Source organism: Pleurodeles waltl, chromosome 7, assembly GCF_031143425.1.
Source record: "Pleurodeles waltl isolate 20211129_DDA chromosome 7, aPleWal1.hap1.20221129, whole genome shotgun sequence".
NCBI classification, from domain to species: domain Eukaryota; kingdom Metazoa; phylum Chordata; class Amphibia; order Caudata; family Salamandridae; genus Pleurodeles; species Pleurodeles waltl.
The window spans coordinates 905,960,303-905,976,984 of NC_090446.1; the positions used below are offsets into that span (position 1 = coordinate 905,960,303).

Here is a 16,682-nt window from a genome sequence, read left to right on the forward strand (position 1 = left end):
CCAACTGCTTTGGCCCCAGCTCTACCGGCCTGTCTCCCCACTTCTAAAGACACTGCTCCAGCGACGCTCTCCCCAGGGACCAGCGACCTCTGAATCCTCAGAGGACTGCCCTGCTCTAGAAGGACCAAGAAACTCCTGAGGACAGCGGCTCTGTTCATCCAAGACTGCAACTTTGTTTCAAAGGAGCAACTTTAAAACAACTGCGTTTCCCGCCGGAAGCGTGAGACTTGCTACTCTGCACCCGACGTCCCCGGCTCGACTTGTGGAGAAACAACACTTCAGGGAGGACTCCCCTGCAACTATGAGACTGTGAGTAGCCAGAGTTGCCCCCCCTGACCCCCCACAGCGACGCCTGCAGAGGGAATCCCGAGGCTCCCCCTGACCGCGACTGCCTGCTTCCCAGATCCCGACGCCTGGTAAAGACTCTGCACCCGCAGCCCCCAGGACCTGAAAGATCGGAACTCCAGTGCAGGAGTGACCCCCAGGAGGCCCTCTCCCTTGCCCTGGTGGTGGCTACCCAGAGGAGCCCCCCCTTGCCTGCCTGCATCGCTGAAGAGACCCCTTGGTCTCCCATTGATTTCCATTGGAAACCCGACGCGTGTTTGCACACTGCACCCGGCCGCCCCGTGCTGCTGAGGGTGTACTTTCTGTGCTAACTTGTGTCCCACCCGGTGCCCTATAAAACCCCCCTGGTCTGCCCTCCGAAGACGCGGGTACTTACCTGCTGGCAGACTGGAACCGGGGCACCTCCTTCTCCATTGAAGCCTATGCGTTTTGGGCACCACTTTGACCTCTGCACCTGACCGGCCCTGAGCTGCTGGTGTGGTAACTTTGGGGTTGCTCTGAACCCCCAACGGTGGGCTACTTTGGACCCAAACTTGAACCCTGTAGGTGATTTACTTACCTGCAAAAACTAACAAACTCTTACTCCCCCCAGGAACTGTGAAAATTGCAGTGTCTAGTTTTAAAATAGCTATATGTGATTTATGTGAAAATTATATATGCTATTGTGATTATTCAAAGTTCCTAAAGTACCTACCTGCAATACCTTTCATTTGAAGTATTACATGTAAAATTGAACCTGTGGTTCTTAAAATAAACTAAGAAAATATATTTTTCTATACAAAAACCTATTGGCCTAGATTTGTCTCTGAGTGTGTGTTCCTCATTTATTGCTTGTGTGTGTACAACAAATGCTTAACACTACTCCTTTGATAAGCCTACTGCTCGACCACACTACCACAAAATAGAGCATTAGTATTATCTCTTTTTGCCACTATCTTACCTCTAAGGGGAACCCTTGGACTCTGTGCATACTATTCCTTACTTTGAAATAGTGCATACAGAGTCAACTTCCTACACTTATGAAATATTTAAGGAGACAATAGGGGTATTTTGATGCATATTTTTTACCAAACATGAAAGTACATGTTCTAGTTTTCAGGAATCTATTTTTGCAGGATATCGCAGTTCAACAAATTATACATCTTTAAATCCTCCCTAGACACAGATATTGATCCACACCTCAATTTCAATGATGCTGGAAACATAGAATTAACATTGTTTTTTATTTGATTTTCTGCACTAAACCATGAGGCAAACTGCCAAAAATGTAAATGCAATCTACTCATATCAGTAATCTAATCAGACATTTCATACTTGTTCCATTTGAAGACTCTTTTGATTAATCATCTTCATGGAACAAGAATGTCTAGTAATCAAGTTACCAAGCACTTTTTCCACTCTGGAGCACGATTACAATATTTTCGGTTAATACCATTCAGCTCCTGGTAATTATCAAAAATGTCTTTTGCAGATATTTGCTAGCAGTGAAGACTTATGATATGGCCAGAGCAAACCATTTTTTCCTCCAGCTATTCCAGAAAATCTCAGAATATGCTCAAAATAGTGTGGAAACGGCTGCCAGGAGAGGCACAGCGATATTTTAAAGCCTGGTTCCGCATCCGGGCCTGAGCATTACAGTCCAGAGTTGTGTTTGTTTTTTCTAGTTATACAAATAAGGATAAGTTACAGATCGAATCCCCTAAGCTTAGTTGTTTTATTGGTTAAACAGAAATTGAAAAGTGGACTTTCTATCTCATCACGAACTTTTGCACATGTGTATGCATGGTTACACACTCACACAAAAAGTCAAGACAACACAGCACTGTGACAAAGTATGGATGTTGAAGTAATGTAAACAAGTCAAAGAAACAAAAATTAACATTACTGATGAATGTATATTTATGATATGTGCACCTTTTACAATACTTTTTATTTTTTAACGACATGCTTTTACTTAGGTGACAACTGTTTACTCCTTTATTCTAACCCATACAAATAAATTGATATAGAAAGGAAAAGCAATCTAAATTGGATTCTTGATTGTCACTTGCATATTCCATTGGAAACCTCTGCCTTCTACGACATTTGTAGGTTTGTTGAATTAAAAATGTAAATGGTACAATACAATATCTTTGACATACATGGAAAAACTAGACTTGATTTATGACATTTTTTCACAGGGGAATTTAGGAGAAAAGAACATATTAGGATCAAATATTTGGAGGTTAAAGAAAAAATTAATTACTGGTAGTGTCAGGACAACAGGAGTAAATATGTTTTGTTTCATAAATACTATATGCATTTGGTTGTTCCCAGGATGCATGTTTTGTGAATACCTGAAATAGAAGTACCTTACAATCAGATGTTTTTACAGTTACATCAGTGGAAATTAAGACTGTATTTATACACTGGGACCACTATCTCTTAAAGCCTTTACATATATCAGTTGAATTCAAACAGTTATGTGCCTTTTACCATGTGTGAGAATTGTACAAATTAATTTCAATATACTCTCAATTCTGGCAATATTATATGTAAGGAAAATATACTTCCCCTAGAAGCATTTGTTTGTCGTATATAGTGCTTTTGATTCACGTGCTCTGCATACTATAGCCATCTAGGGTTGGGCTTGAATGTTTGCAGGATTTTTATTGTCAAAAAAATCTTCTGAGTCCCAGGAAACACTAAGGCCCATATTTATACTTTTTTAGCGCCACATTTGTGCTGCTTTTTACGCAAAAGCGGCAAAAACGTACAAAATACAATACAATCGTATTTTGTAAGTTTGTGCTGCATTTGCACTGCTTTTTTATGCGAAAGCGGCACAAGCAATTGTATTTTGGAAGTTTGTGCCGCATTTGCCTAAAAAAGCAGTGCAAATGCAGCGCTAAAAATGATAAATATGGGCCTAAGACCCCCCCTTTGTGGGTGAGAGTATGTATGGAGTGGCGAGTGAGTGTAGCTTGGTTTACCATGTGCATTGTGAGCGTTAAACAGGTATTAGTAGAAGAGTAAATGCAGGCTTCAGTGGAGGATGGTGGGCGCATGTGAATCTACAGCACTACATGTATACAGGGAAAGTAACACTTTCCGTTCGTAGCATGAGTTACAAAAGATACGCATGCTCTGCTTAGGCTTTAAAGCTGTAGCCACTTTAAACAGTGATTAGCATGTGGGTGGTGTAGATGTCTGAAAGAAAGTTCTGCATCTTGTCTGGCCAACTTTAGCCTGCTTGTGGGTTAGGATATTCACACAACAGTGCTTGGTATAGGTGTGTGGGGTTGACCAAGTGTCCATTTTACCTATGTCAACTACTGGGATAATGCCTAAAGAAGTAATGGGTGCCCTTTTTTATGGGTGGCCTGTGCCCTGGGGGGAAGGAACAGGGTACTTTCAGCTGTGTGGTAGAAGGCCTGGATGCACTTGACTATCCATCTAGCTATGCCAGCCTTTGAGAAGGGAGTACCTTGTGGGGTTTTGCAAAGTTTACAACTTTCCAGTCAGACTTGTGGAAGGGATTGATCATGTCAGTATAGTACACAAGTCTGGCTGTAGAAAGAAGACTGGCATGGTTGTAGTCTGATTAGAGTGGAAAGGAGATAACCTGTGGAGGAACTTTGGAATAGTTCTGGGAACAACCTTGTTCTTATAGACTTGAATGAAAGGCTTTGCACTGTGAGTGTCTGCAGCTCGCCAATGCATTTGAGGGAAGGTATGGCTACGGAGATAACCACCTTCCACAAGAGGAACAGTAAAAGACAAGAACGCAGGGGTTCAAAGAAGGGACCCGTGACCCTGGTGAGGACTACATTAAGGTCCCGCATGAGGGCAGGGGACATCATCGGAGGTATGATCTTCTTGAGGCCCTCCATTAATGCTTTGATGACAGGAACCATAAATAAGGAAGCATGTTCTGTGCTTTGTATTTAGGCAGCAATAGGGGCTAGATGTAGCCTCGTGGAAGTGTAGGCGAGGCTTGATGTTTGTAGGAACTAGAGGTAATAAATGATGTTCCTGGATAGTTGGCTTCAGAGGATCCAGGTGCTTTGGGATGCAATAATTATCAACCTCATCCACTTTGCTGCATAACAAGCCCATGAATTAGGCCTGCAGGCTTCCCGCAGGATAGTCATGCATTCCTGCAGGGGATGCAGACAGCCAAATTCTGAGGCCTCAGGTGCCAGATTGTTAGGTTGAGCTGTCTGGGGTCTGAAAGCCTGATCTGGACTTACTTTTCTGTGAGAAGATCCTACCTGATGTTGTGGGGGCTAATGGACATCTCAAGGAGCATTAAGTACCAAGGCTGTTTGGCCCAAGTGAGAACCATGAGGTTGAATGTGAGGAATGTTTGCTACATCTTCCAAACATGTATAGCAGTGGGAGAGGAGGAAAAACGTAGGCCAATATCCATGACTAGTTTGTCCATGTGGATGTGGGTATCTGGAGGCGGAGGTGGGACATTTTGTGTTGTCAGGTGGTAAACAAGTCTGTGGTGTGCCTCAATTCTGGAAGTAAGGGAGTGGAGGTTGCAAATTGAGTTCCCTCTCATAGACCTGTTGATGAGTCTTACCAAGCTGAGCTAGGATGTCACTGTCTACCCCTGTAAGGTACTCCTACCAAAAGGCGTATGTAGTGGACGAAGGCTCAGTGCCAGATCTGTTGCACTAGTGCTGAGAGAGAGGGAGGAAGTGTGCTGTCTTGTTTCTGGTGGTAATACATGGTGAGCCTGTTGCCTGTCTTGATGTGGTCTTTGCAGAGCGAGGCATATGGCCAGCAGCTCGAGGTAGTTGTGGTGCCCCAGGTTTTGAGGGATCCACACCTTCTGCATTGTCATGTTGTCTAGATGCACCCCCCAGCTTGTGAGACAGAGTTCTGTGGTAATGGTCACCTGCAGATCTTCCCAGTAACCATCTGTTTGTGACCATTGAACAGAGAAGCACTCCTGCGATGGGCACATGTACAGCCTGGAGTGGAACACAGTGGTGATGCATAAAGTCATCAACTTTATTAAGTGCATTACAGTCCTGACTGTAAGATGACGATTCAGGTGAAAAAGAGGTAGCGGCTCCTGAAATGCCAGCATGCTTTATTGGTTGCGGTAGCCTTTGCCTTTTACTGCTTTTAGGACTGACCCTAGAAAAGGGATGGACCTGTAAGGTTTGGAAGTGGGACCTGGTGGAATTTATGGAGATCCCAGGCTGTGGAGCAGGTAGACGGCAACTTAATAATGGACTGTGCATTGCTGGCTGCCTGCACTCTGGATAAGCCAATTGCCAAAGTATGGGAACAGATGAGTGCTGACCCTTTATGTGAGTGGCTACCGTGCCAGGCACTGTGTAACAGCCTTGGAGCAGTGGTAGCCCCGAAAGGAAGTGTTTTGATCTGGTAGAGTTGTCCACTTTATACAAAGAGAAGGTAGTGTCTGTGGGCGTGGTGGATGCATATATGAAAGTAGGCATCCCAGAGGTCTAATGCTGTCAGGTAGACAGTCACCTTGTTGGAGCCAAGGAGTAACGTCCTGCAGCGTTGTCATGTGATTGTGCTCTAACTTGTCTCAAGGGCCATCTGTAACAGGCCTTGACCCAAAGGACTTATCATAGGGATCAGCTGGACCAAAGGGGCTGACCGTTTCTGAAAGAAGTATAGGAACCCTGCAAGCAGGGCAGGGTTTAACACTGGTGGCACCCAGTGGGACCATAGATTTTTTGGCTCCTTCTCCATAGATTCCCTCACTACCGCCCTTCATCAGTGCCTCTCATCTCATCATAGCCCCTCTCTTATTTGTTTAAAAGTGCTAATAAAACCAGTGTGTCAGAGCACAGTAAAACACTTTAAATCACCCACACATTTTACAACGACAATGAATTATATGTGATTATGAAGATTATGAGGTGTAGGAATCACATTATAACATATATCATGCAGTTTGCATGCAGCTTTTTGATGACAGTTCATATGTCTCTGTGCTATATAGCAACTGCAACTTTTGAACTGCAAGTAACAAAAGGATCTCTGTGACAAAACCAATAAATAACTGAGCTAGCCATACACGTTCTTTGCAGCAGGGGCATTAACTCTGTGCTATTTTATGAGGACCAAAACTGCCACTAGACAAAACTACAATCTCTCTCCAGCAGAAACATTAATCACCAGAGTGAACTTTTTATTGTTGCCTGAATACTGATGGAACACGGAACTCTTCAGTACAAGCTTTTAAAGCCATCTTATTTCTAACCACAGTGCGCCACCCGTTCAGCGCCATGTGTGGCTGCACTGGTCGCACCACCTTGAACCTGGCCCTGCCTGTAAATGAGTCTGGTGGAAGCAGAGGAGGTGGCGTATGAGAGCATGACAGTAGAGGTAGTGACGGTGGTGAGAAGGTGCAGAAGTCAGTTGTGGATGTGGAAAATATGGAGGATGTCTGGTGATCCTGTCTCTATGTCCCTTTGGCATCAGGTCCTGGGGTAATCTTCTGATGCGGGCTCCTCCTTGAAGGCAAGTTTGGACTCTCTGCAGTGGCACAAAGCCAACCACTGATAGGGTGCCGGTAGGGTCTGATCCCTTGGAGGGTCTTACTTCAGATACAATGTCTTCTCCTGGTGCAGATCAGAGCCTGAAGGTGGCAGAAGTTCTAGAGTTGGCAGCCTTTCTTGTACAGGGCTCGATGCCTGACTGCTTCTGGAGTGGTGCTCTGCCTTGGCATGGGGCTTCTTCTGAAACTTTAAATAGGTATTGGAGCTGAGCATACTTACAGCGCTCTGTATGGTCTTCATTCAAGGGCTGCTTGACTTCGGTGTTGGCAGGACTTCTGTCTCACATTCACAGGTACTGGATGGAATGGCATACATGCTGTGTCATAAGATCATTTCAGAGTGGAAGGCAAGACAGCATTTGCAGGAGGGGCAATCGTGGTCCAGGGAGAAGCACAGGTCTCATGATGGTCCGATCACGGGTACTTGGCTTGGCATAGGGATCAAATCCAGAAGGCCTTCAGTTCCTTCACCTTTTAACAATCCCCATTCTTCAGCGAGAAGCTCGAGGAATGGGGTATGCGCCCTCGAAGAGCACGGGGGCCCTGACGTGCAGGGTCTGGGTTGCTGGGTGTCAGTTTTCTGAGGGTGCTTGATGAAGAAATGTGATCAAGGAGAGGATCTGATCGTGTACTTCTTTTTCCAAGTGCTCTGTGTCAAATTTCTACCACATGGGCCCTGAAAACCAGCTTAGAACACCAAATGTCACAGGCCTATTGGTATATTTCCAAACCCAATGGCACAAGAAACAGACTAACAAGGAGTTGGTACCCAAGCATATTGTCCACTAATAGAAGAGTCACAGTATATTTGACTTTGTCAGAGATAAATAACCTGCAATTGTCTGAGACGAGGTCTAGATGGTAGAAGTTGCAGAACATGTGTATCTCCACCACACATGCTACTAAATGTGCTTTGAACACCTAAAATGTTTCTATAAACGGTAACTCGATTATCATGTGATGTGTGGACAGACCTCATGAAAGAAGGCATGCATTTCAAATTCTCTGATATAGTCATTGTTCTTAACAGAAATAAGGAAGCATTTTCTGTGCTTCGTATTTAGGCTAGGTGTAGCCTTATGGAAGTGTAGGCGAGGCTTGATGTTTGTAGGAACTAGAGGTAGTAAATGATGTTCCTGGATAGTTGGCTTCAGAGGATCCAGGTGCTTTGGGATGCAATAATTATCAGCCTCATCCACTTTGCTGCATATCAGTTATCCTGTTTGCTTCCTTTTCGTGATAAAAAAAATGCCAAGCTTTTTTTTAGATGATTGATTTTAACTTTGTACAGTCATCATTCGCTGCATCAGAGCACAACTCCAAAATGGCACTACTATGGCAGTGTATGTCTGCCCAAACAGAAACTACAAAAACTCCAGTCAGGTAACGTGTACATTACGGGGTTTATTCACAAAGGTAAATTTACACATGAGTAAATCTACATGAATAAATGTACTTTTACATTTTGAAGTAAATATGCTACTTTTCGCTAGCCACCATTTCAGTGTATACATTGATTACAAAGTGTAGACTTTTACACGTCTCTATCAGTGAAACAGTGGGTAGAGCTAAATTTAAAAGCGTAAAGTTCCTACTTGTAATGTTCCACATGTATGCAGAGGTCTAACTGATCAGGGCACAGATCGCATAGGAAAAATGTAAAACATTTGATAAAGTTACAAAAATATATATATATATTTTTATGTTAAATAATAATGTAAATAATTAAATATATTTATTTTAAATGTAGAACAAAATTGAAAGTGCTAGAACAGTATTAACTAAAAAAGTACATATTAAATTAAATTAATTGTATTCAATTATATTATTTTTGTAACGTATATAAAAAAGAATCCACCTAAAATAAAATGTTTGTATTTATTTATGAACTATTAAAATAACTAGGAGTTATGTATAGAATTAATTTAAAATAATGTAACTATTCTTTTTTAAAATAGATGTTTATTTTAAATTTAAAAGCGTATTAGGCTATGTTATAATAAAACAATATTTATGTTTATTTATATATAATTTTAAAAATGAAATATATAAATTTAAAAGTAAAAATAAATTATATTTTTTCCGATGGTGGCTCTATTTTAAGTCCTTTGCCTTCATAATTTTCTGTGAGTATGTATCTGTGGGTGGTCATGTATTGTGAGGAACCTACGTCTAGGCCAGATTAGAGCACATTTATGGCTGTTTTGTTGCCATTTGGGCTGTTGTAACTTTAGGAGTGAAGTTTGTGAACAGCAATGGACGTACTCCTTTGTGAATAGGTGTTTGTATTAGCATGTCCCTCCCTAAACACCACTTTATCCCTTCCTAAATCCCGCCCATTGTGTAATGGTTGTTCCCCATTTCCTGACCCCTCCCACGGTACTATTAAGTGGTAAACTTACCTGTAGAGATTTCCCCATAGAAAAGATAGGCGGGATGGAGGTGGACCTTTACACTCATTAGGTTTGCAAATTGTATTTTGTAGGAATATAGCAGTCTACTATTTTACGTACTACAAAATCAATTTTGTGAACAAGGCCCTAGTGTCCAACAGTGTCGCGCTCTTGCTGGTCTCTACGTGTCACTGCTGCGACACAGAGTGGTTATTTACTTCCTCAGTAGGTACAAAAGCTACACTGACCTCCCATTCCCTCTTTGCGTTTGGCTCCTCTCCGTATTACTGAGAAATGAGTTGCAAGCGCTCTCTGGAACAAAGACCAGTAGAACGCACTTACTGCCCAGTCACTAATGTACGTGTTCGTTTTGAGTCATCTCTTGGACGAAAAAGCCTGTGTCTTCCTCTAGCTGATGGGTTCACAAAAGTGCGTCTGTGGTACCTCGTCAAATGCCTTACTCGAATCACAAGAGGTCGCTGTAACACCATTAATCTCTGTCCTTGCTTGTAGGCTGCTGTGGAGTCTGCTGCAGGCGTTCACCTCACTCTGGCTTTCAGCTTAACAATGGTCCCGTATTGCGCTTAGTGTATAGTATTTATCAAGAATCAGGCCCGGTCCTGGGTTCCCAATGCTACATTAGTTAATGCGTTCATTTATTTAGGTACTTATTTATGTAAAATGATCAAATGTGGGGAAATTGAAGATGAGATTTGAGTCGAGGCAACTGGTATAAAGAGAGGTGGGTATGAGTTTTGTCCATGATTGCTTTTTTACCAAGAAATAGAGGTTGGATCAGAGCAGAACATTTCACACTTCTGTCAAAAAAAGAAAGATGTTGCCTACGGTTGCTCAAATTAAGTGAATTTAATTTTAGTTTGACTGTCTTTGTGTTCTACGATGTTTGTACTTCACTTAAATGAGCACCTCTATTTCTTCTTTTTTTTAAATTGTTTTTTTTTTATTTTGCTATATTGCTACAAAACATCTACTTTCTTACTTCCACCTTGTACTTTGCCAGAGAAGGCGTTTTAAACGAGATGTTGGAAACCCTTGATAGTGGGCTCAAGTGGAGGTATCGGCCAGTGTGTGGTTAGATCAAGAGGGAAAAGTCACTTGGAACAAAAACATGTTCTGCGTGATGACAGTTTCAGCGAAGCCTTGAGCTTTTGCCAGTGTTTGGATATGTGTGTGTGGATGGGTTTGGAGCCGCTGGTACTGATGTCAGTGGTCATATTGTTTTCTATTGTATTTCTGTTATATATTGCAAGGCAATGATCTATAGATAGTCTTGGCATGATCCCCCGTCTTGTGCATAATGGGCATCCTTGATCTGGGTTATTGTCAGTAACAGTGTGTACTCTTGCCTTAGATGCATACTTCTATTTCTGAATAGTTAGCAATTACTATTGTGGGCACACCAGTGATACAGAGTATTTATGTTACTAGTCAAGTAAAACAGTGCAATTCGTTACTAAATCGTGCAGATATGGTTATTACTTAAGGGAGAATAAATAAAACACACTGATTGTTTTAAGCACCCATTTAGTTAATCGCTGGATGTATGTTATGTACTTTAACAACTGAATGTCCAAGGCCTTCATTTAGAACTGGGCAGATGCCTTTCCTGCACCACGACTGGCACCCGTTATAAGAGCTGCTGAGCCGTGGCTGAGAACACCAAGTGGGTGAGGGCCATCATCCAAATCTCTCAGTTTTGTGCTTGACTGTCCTGAAAGGGGTCCAGGTGGAAACAGGGCATAGCGGAGACCCCTGGCGACAAGGCAATCCCCGAGAATCTGCCCCTCTACCCGCTTTGCCATTCATGACCAGAAGCATGGGGGACATCCCAGGGCCATTAGGGTCATGTGATACCAAGACGCAGTGGGGTATGTAGGCATCTCCCTGACAAAAGGAGCTTCGCAGGGATTCCCGTGCCAGTCCTGTGCATTCCTTGATGTTGGCAAGGTACTCCCTGAAACACCTTTTTTCTGGGGTTAAATGTGCACACCATGGAAGCCGTGTGATTACCGTTGTGCGTTGTGGTGATTTATTGACACCAGCCATACCCCCCTCCCTGATGCTCAGTGAATACCTCAGAAGCTGCTACGAGCTCCGAGATGGTACCACAATACTTCTGCGCCACCAGATATGGTAAGTCAAACAGCAAATACCACACTACCTGATGCTTGCATAGCAGGGGGTCCGCAGCTCACAGGAAAGTGTGGATACCACCATTTCGCCTGAGTGATCCCTACCTTGAACTTGTAATTGGTGTCAGAGTCAAGATGACGATACATTGTTGGAGGGAAACTGACGTTTCTTTCAGCGAATGTTTAAATCACTTAAGTAAAGTTATATACTTTTAGGAATCATGTTCTTCAAATGTAGAAGACCCTTGAGCTGATGACTCCCAGGCAGGCTACTCTGTCCAATTTCCTGACTTAGACCCTTTGATACTGCACTCCGAAGCATGAACTCGTCTTTGCCTCCACTTAACAAAAATCATAAAGATGTGAAAATTCATATGTATCTAGACATATTTGGGTGCATAAAACATGCATATCTGTTTAACCTACACGTGTAAATACCTAAAGGTTATTCTCATGGAGATGACATGACCTCTGGGTATAAGAGGGCACAATGTTGGTAACGGGGCGGGGTTTGAGGAATCCATTGGGCTGCGGCAGAAGTACATGGAATCTCAAATAGAAGAATGATTCATGCTTCATTGAAGAGTGTTAGTACCTAAATCCATGTTTATTCCTGTGTGATATAGGGCAGAGCTGGTGTTTTATGATGCAAGATGAAAACCACAAATGATGCTCAAGAGAAACTGCCTGCTGGTCAGACACTCTAACACTCAGGTCACTTCACATGCGTGGGGATGGGGGCGTGATCTGAGAGATTGATGGGGTGGGTTACCTCCTTTAGTGCATGCAGCCAGCAGGTTCACAATGTTGAGATGAGGGCCCAGGTGACTCATAATCTTCAGTTCAGACATCAGGGCACGCTTCTCGCTGGTCCTAGCCGTAGCTGTGAAACCATTTAAAAACACAAAATGCAAAGGAAAAATGCTGTGAGTGTTAGATAGCATCACTTTATTGGCTTACAACAATGATTTATTTTATTAGGCGGTTGCAGCAGCAGATTAAAACAAAACCTGGCACAATGGGGGAATAGCCGTGCAAATATTAGGACTTTTTTTGATAAATGCATGTTATTCAGGACGCCATCAGTTGCCAGTGTGTTGGTTAGGTGGGCTCATAAGGTGTTGATGTGATAAAAGGGCCACTGGAAGCATGCCAGGTGTGCTCATACAAGATCCTCATATGTAGAGAATCCAAAGGGGGTTTCTCGGGTTTAGGTAGTATTTCAAAAGCACCAGTAGGGAAAGGAAACGAGGGAAATCAGTATGGAAGGTATAGTTTGCATGGGAAGCCATAGGAAACTAACTCACATTTCAGCATCTTCACAGCCACTTTCATTGCAGAATTAGAATGGCCGAGGCCATGTGCTGTCGCTTCCACTACTCTTCCGAAGGCGCCAGAACCCAGGGTCCGACCTGTGTCAAGAAACATACATATATGTTGCTCACATTCAATCACTAGAGTAATGAGTGCCATAGGATAAAGAGAGACACCAAAACAACAATGCTGCTTTATGAATGACCTCAGCGAGAAACTCTACAGAAATCGTGCAAGCACGGGAAATGGGGGATGAGTTGTGCTCAGCTGAAGCAAATGGGGTCAATAACGAGAAATTAATGAGAGTCAACACATAATGAACTCTCAGATGATGTGGTCAGTAATAAGAGATACTATAATTTAATATGTTACATGTGTTGTGCGAAGCCTTCAAGAGTAAACTGTTGGGGCGAATAGGATTACCCAGCAGCCTTTGCTAGAGCTTTTGACAGCTTTGCTGTGTTTGAAATAAACCCTGGAATTTACTGAGGACGTAATTATTTTTATTGCATCTCATTGTATTTTTATTATTGAGCTCTCTGCTACCTGTGAAGGGTTGTACCTTTAACACCGACGGCTAAAGAGCTGAGAGGACGCCTGGATGGCTTTGAGGCGAGAGAGAATACGAAGAAAGCAATACCCTTCTTTCGATATACCAAGAATTCCGAAAAGTACAGCTACGCGAGTCTATGCCTTTCTTTTCATTTCCAGGCAAATATTTTCTAGTTTTGCTCTTAATGCGACCCGCAGCCTATTATTGCCACTATTCTGAGTTAAGATTTCGAGGCGTACTACCGAAATTGCCAGAATTTGGTTACTTGAACCTTGTGGAAACTCTTGATTCCCTCAAGTTAGTGAAGATGGCCGTCCTACGTTACTCAGGAAACCGCCAGAGGGCAGTGCTCGTCCACTTTTTTATTTCAGAAAAGCAGTCGCTGGTACTGCTAATATTTGCAGGCATGTCTCCTATTTCCTCCACTGATAAATATGACGGGGTGAGATGCCAAGTATTATATTCCGAGTATTTACATTCTCAGATGTCAAGCAGTGTTCCTCACACCCACGTCCATTAATTTCCTCCTTTGAAATAGACATCATTTTTTTTCCTCTTTCGAAATTCTGAATTCCAAAGCGCACTCTCCAAATGTTTCCACTCGCCTTAAAAGTCAAAGATAACCTCCTCGGCTGTCAGGGAATGTTTTCATAAACCTATCCTGTTTGTTGATGTATCATTCTCACACCAAGGGCTACAAACCTACTCCAATCTTCCCTGTCTAGACCCTGGTGAGAGGCGCTCTCTGACATCTTCAGAACGCAGGCGCGTCGGCCCATCTAAGCCGAGGCGTATCAGCCCCATTCGACTTTCGCGCACACTGGCATCCTGCGCAGGAAGAAGAGTGTGGTATCTACGACATACTGGGAGCCACGGCACTTACGTATTTCCAGTGATGACTCTGGAATGTGAAGGAGGGAGAAGTCTGGAAGAGAATGTAAAAACTCAAACGGGCGACTGACGGCTCCGTTGATGGCTGGGATGATTATTTATATAATTAAAATTATTTTTAATCGAGTCATCATCTCCTGTGCAATATTGAAAGGATTTTCCTTTCTACACTGACGATGAGGATGGGACTCCTCGAGAAGAAGAGAACTTTTGACCCGACGTGTGCCAAATCGGTGAAGTAACCCCGGATGAGCCACCTACGAAAATACGTCAATTATGAAGACCAATTATAAATTAGGAAATTATCATGAAATGACAAAATGCATTACTTAATGTATAATTTTATAGGTTACCAATGGTGGGGTGTATTGACTGACCAATAGAATTTTGGGGGAATGTATCACGAAGAAGGGATAAAAACCCATGACACAGGAGACAAACGGCATTAGGTAGGGAATGATATCGATTGCATCCCGAAACTCTGTCACTCTATTTGGTGATTTGAGACCTAGATAAAACCATCCTTGCCTATAGACTGCCCCATTACACTTTTCTCCTTATGAGGAAAGTGACCCTTGCCTTTAACTTAGATAGACTGACAGTGATCTAACTGATGTCCTGAAGACGAAGACTGATCCTGTATGCTGACCTATCTTGAGGAGGGTAATTATAAATGTTGCTAATGAAATCTACTTATTTGCCTTTTCTTTCTAGGTACCAACTGCTGTGTATTTTTGATTAGAGACCTTAGTTAGATGTTTTCCAAATTAATGTTCTAAATTGTTTTGCATGAAGTCCAACATGCTAATGCTAATTAGAGGTTAGATGAGGCATCCATTCTGACTGACAAACTGACGTGACTGGCGTGGTGCTATGCTGAACTTGTATCTCTAGAAGATTCTATGTATTACGATCTGCTTATAGTCAACTGATTGTCTATGCTTCTGATCTTTGCATTGTTGAAAGTCTATCATGATTGTCATCTTGTGATTATGCTTATTTGCTTCTTGGTTTTGAGATTGACGATTTTGCTATTAGATTGTAATCAATAGGGAATAAAACTCATAAAAACTTCATTAAGGTGTAATTATTCATGACTGAAAGGTCATGGTTGCGCCAAAGGCTTATTAATGTCTAAGGTGGGATATATTTTGGTGCTAACTGTTGATAATGTTATTGACATATTAATCGATATATTGATCAGTTACCTCATCCTACGGTGTCTCACCACTGGGTCCAAAGATTCATCGGCCTAAAACGAGTCCTGATATGTATAAATAAACATAGACGGACGTGTTATCAGTTCTGGTAGCAGAGTACGGTTTGGCCCTTGGGGGGCCCTAGGACGGAGTTTCATTGTTTAATTTGTTTTTCTGTGATAATGCTATTTGGAGAGATGATGAGTTGCTAGGTTCGCCATGGCTTTCCCGGGATCTCGGAGCCTGCCTAAATGAGTTGGGAATGTTCTCGGCGCTATAGTATGTGTGGTTAGGGTCTTTGCGCTTATTAAATCTTATGCATTCTGCAGGTGGTTGTGAATATTTGAGTGTGATTAGGCCAAATTAAGGGGGTTATTCCAACTTTGGAGGAAGTGGTAATCCGTCCCAAAAGTGACGGTAAAGTGACGGATATACCACCAGCCGTATTACAAGTCCATTATATCCTATGGAACTCGTAATACGGCTGGTGGTAAATCCGTCACATTTGGGACGGATTACCACCTCCTCCAAAGTTGGAATAACCCCCTAAGTGTTGTTTAGAAGGAGTGGGCGTACTCCACAGTATGAGAGTAGGGAAGTCGGCGTACTTCATGTGAATGCAGCGCTTATTGCTCAAAATTATCCACGTGGTTGGTTGTTGTATACGGGCCTATTGAGGTCTAAGACTCCGGAGTATGATGTTAAATATGGTTCATGTTGTAATCTGTGCGGTTTAGTAAGTCAATCGAGCGTGGTTGACAAGTCAAGTTTCGTGTTATGATGCATGTGTGAAACCTTCGATGGAGATTTGACAAGTTCTAAAGTGCACTAGAAGGAGTCATTGACAAGTCGAGAGTAGGATTTGCAGGTCGAATTCTGCTTGCGTATGAGGGAACTGAGGAGAGAGTAGCGGCCGAGGCTTCAAGTGAAATCTCTGTAAAGTTCTGAAGCGATTGTGTTACCCTTCCTGTAGTAAACCGGCAGATTTGTGTTGTCATTTAAGTGCTGGCAATAATTCGCATTAGTTTGTATGAGTTGTAAGGAGTTAGTGAGGTGTGGACAAGCCGCAAGACTTTGTCAGCTGCAGTGTGTGTGAGTGTGACGTCAGTGGTGCCGCGCTGAGATAGGTCAGATGCAGAGAGGGGTCGCGCACGGATTGGCTGCCGTCCGTGAGAGGCAATAGGTTGAGAAAAGGGTAGGTGAAGAGTGTCCTGGGAAATAAGCCGTTTTTTTAAATTAAATACAAAATAAAGAATTGCAAAATGAATTTTGTTAAGGCATTCAAAAGCGCTTTGAAAGGAG

The 16,682-nt window shown here is 42.7% G+C and overlaps 1 protein-coding gene across 2 annotated transcripts in view; it reads right to left on the reverse strand.

Annotated features, from left to right (window-relative positions):
• PDGFRB (platelet derived growth factor receptor beta) overlaps positions 1-16,682 on the reverse strand; it is a 229,019-nt gene that overhangs the window by 49,184 nt on the left and 163,153 nt on the right. For both annotated transcript variants that reach the window (XM_069199532.1, XM_069199531.1), the window contains exons 13-14: positions 12,731-12,835; positions 12,196-12,306 (exon numbers count right to left, since the gene is read on the reverse strand). In XM_069199532.1, the coding sequence (XP_069055633.1) occupies positions 12,196-12,306; positions 12,731-12,835 (216 nt within the window). The remainder of the gene's footprint in view (positions 1-12,195; positions 12,307-12,730; positions 12,836-16,682) is intronic.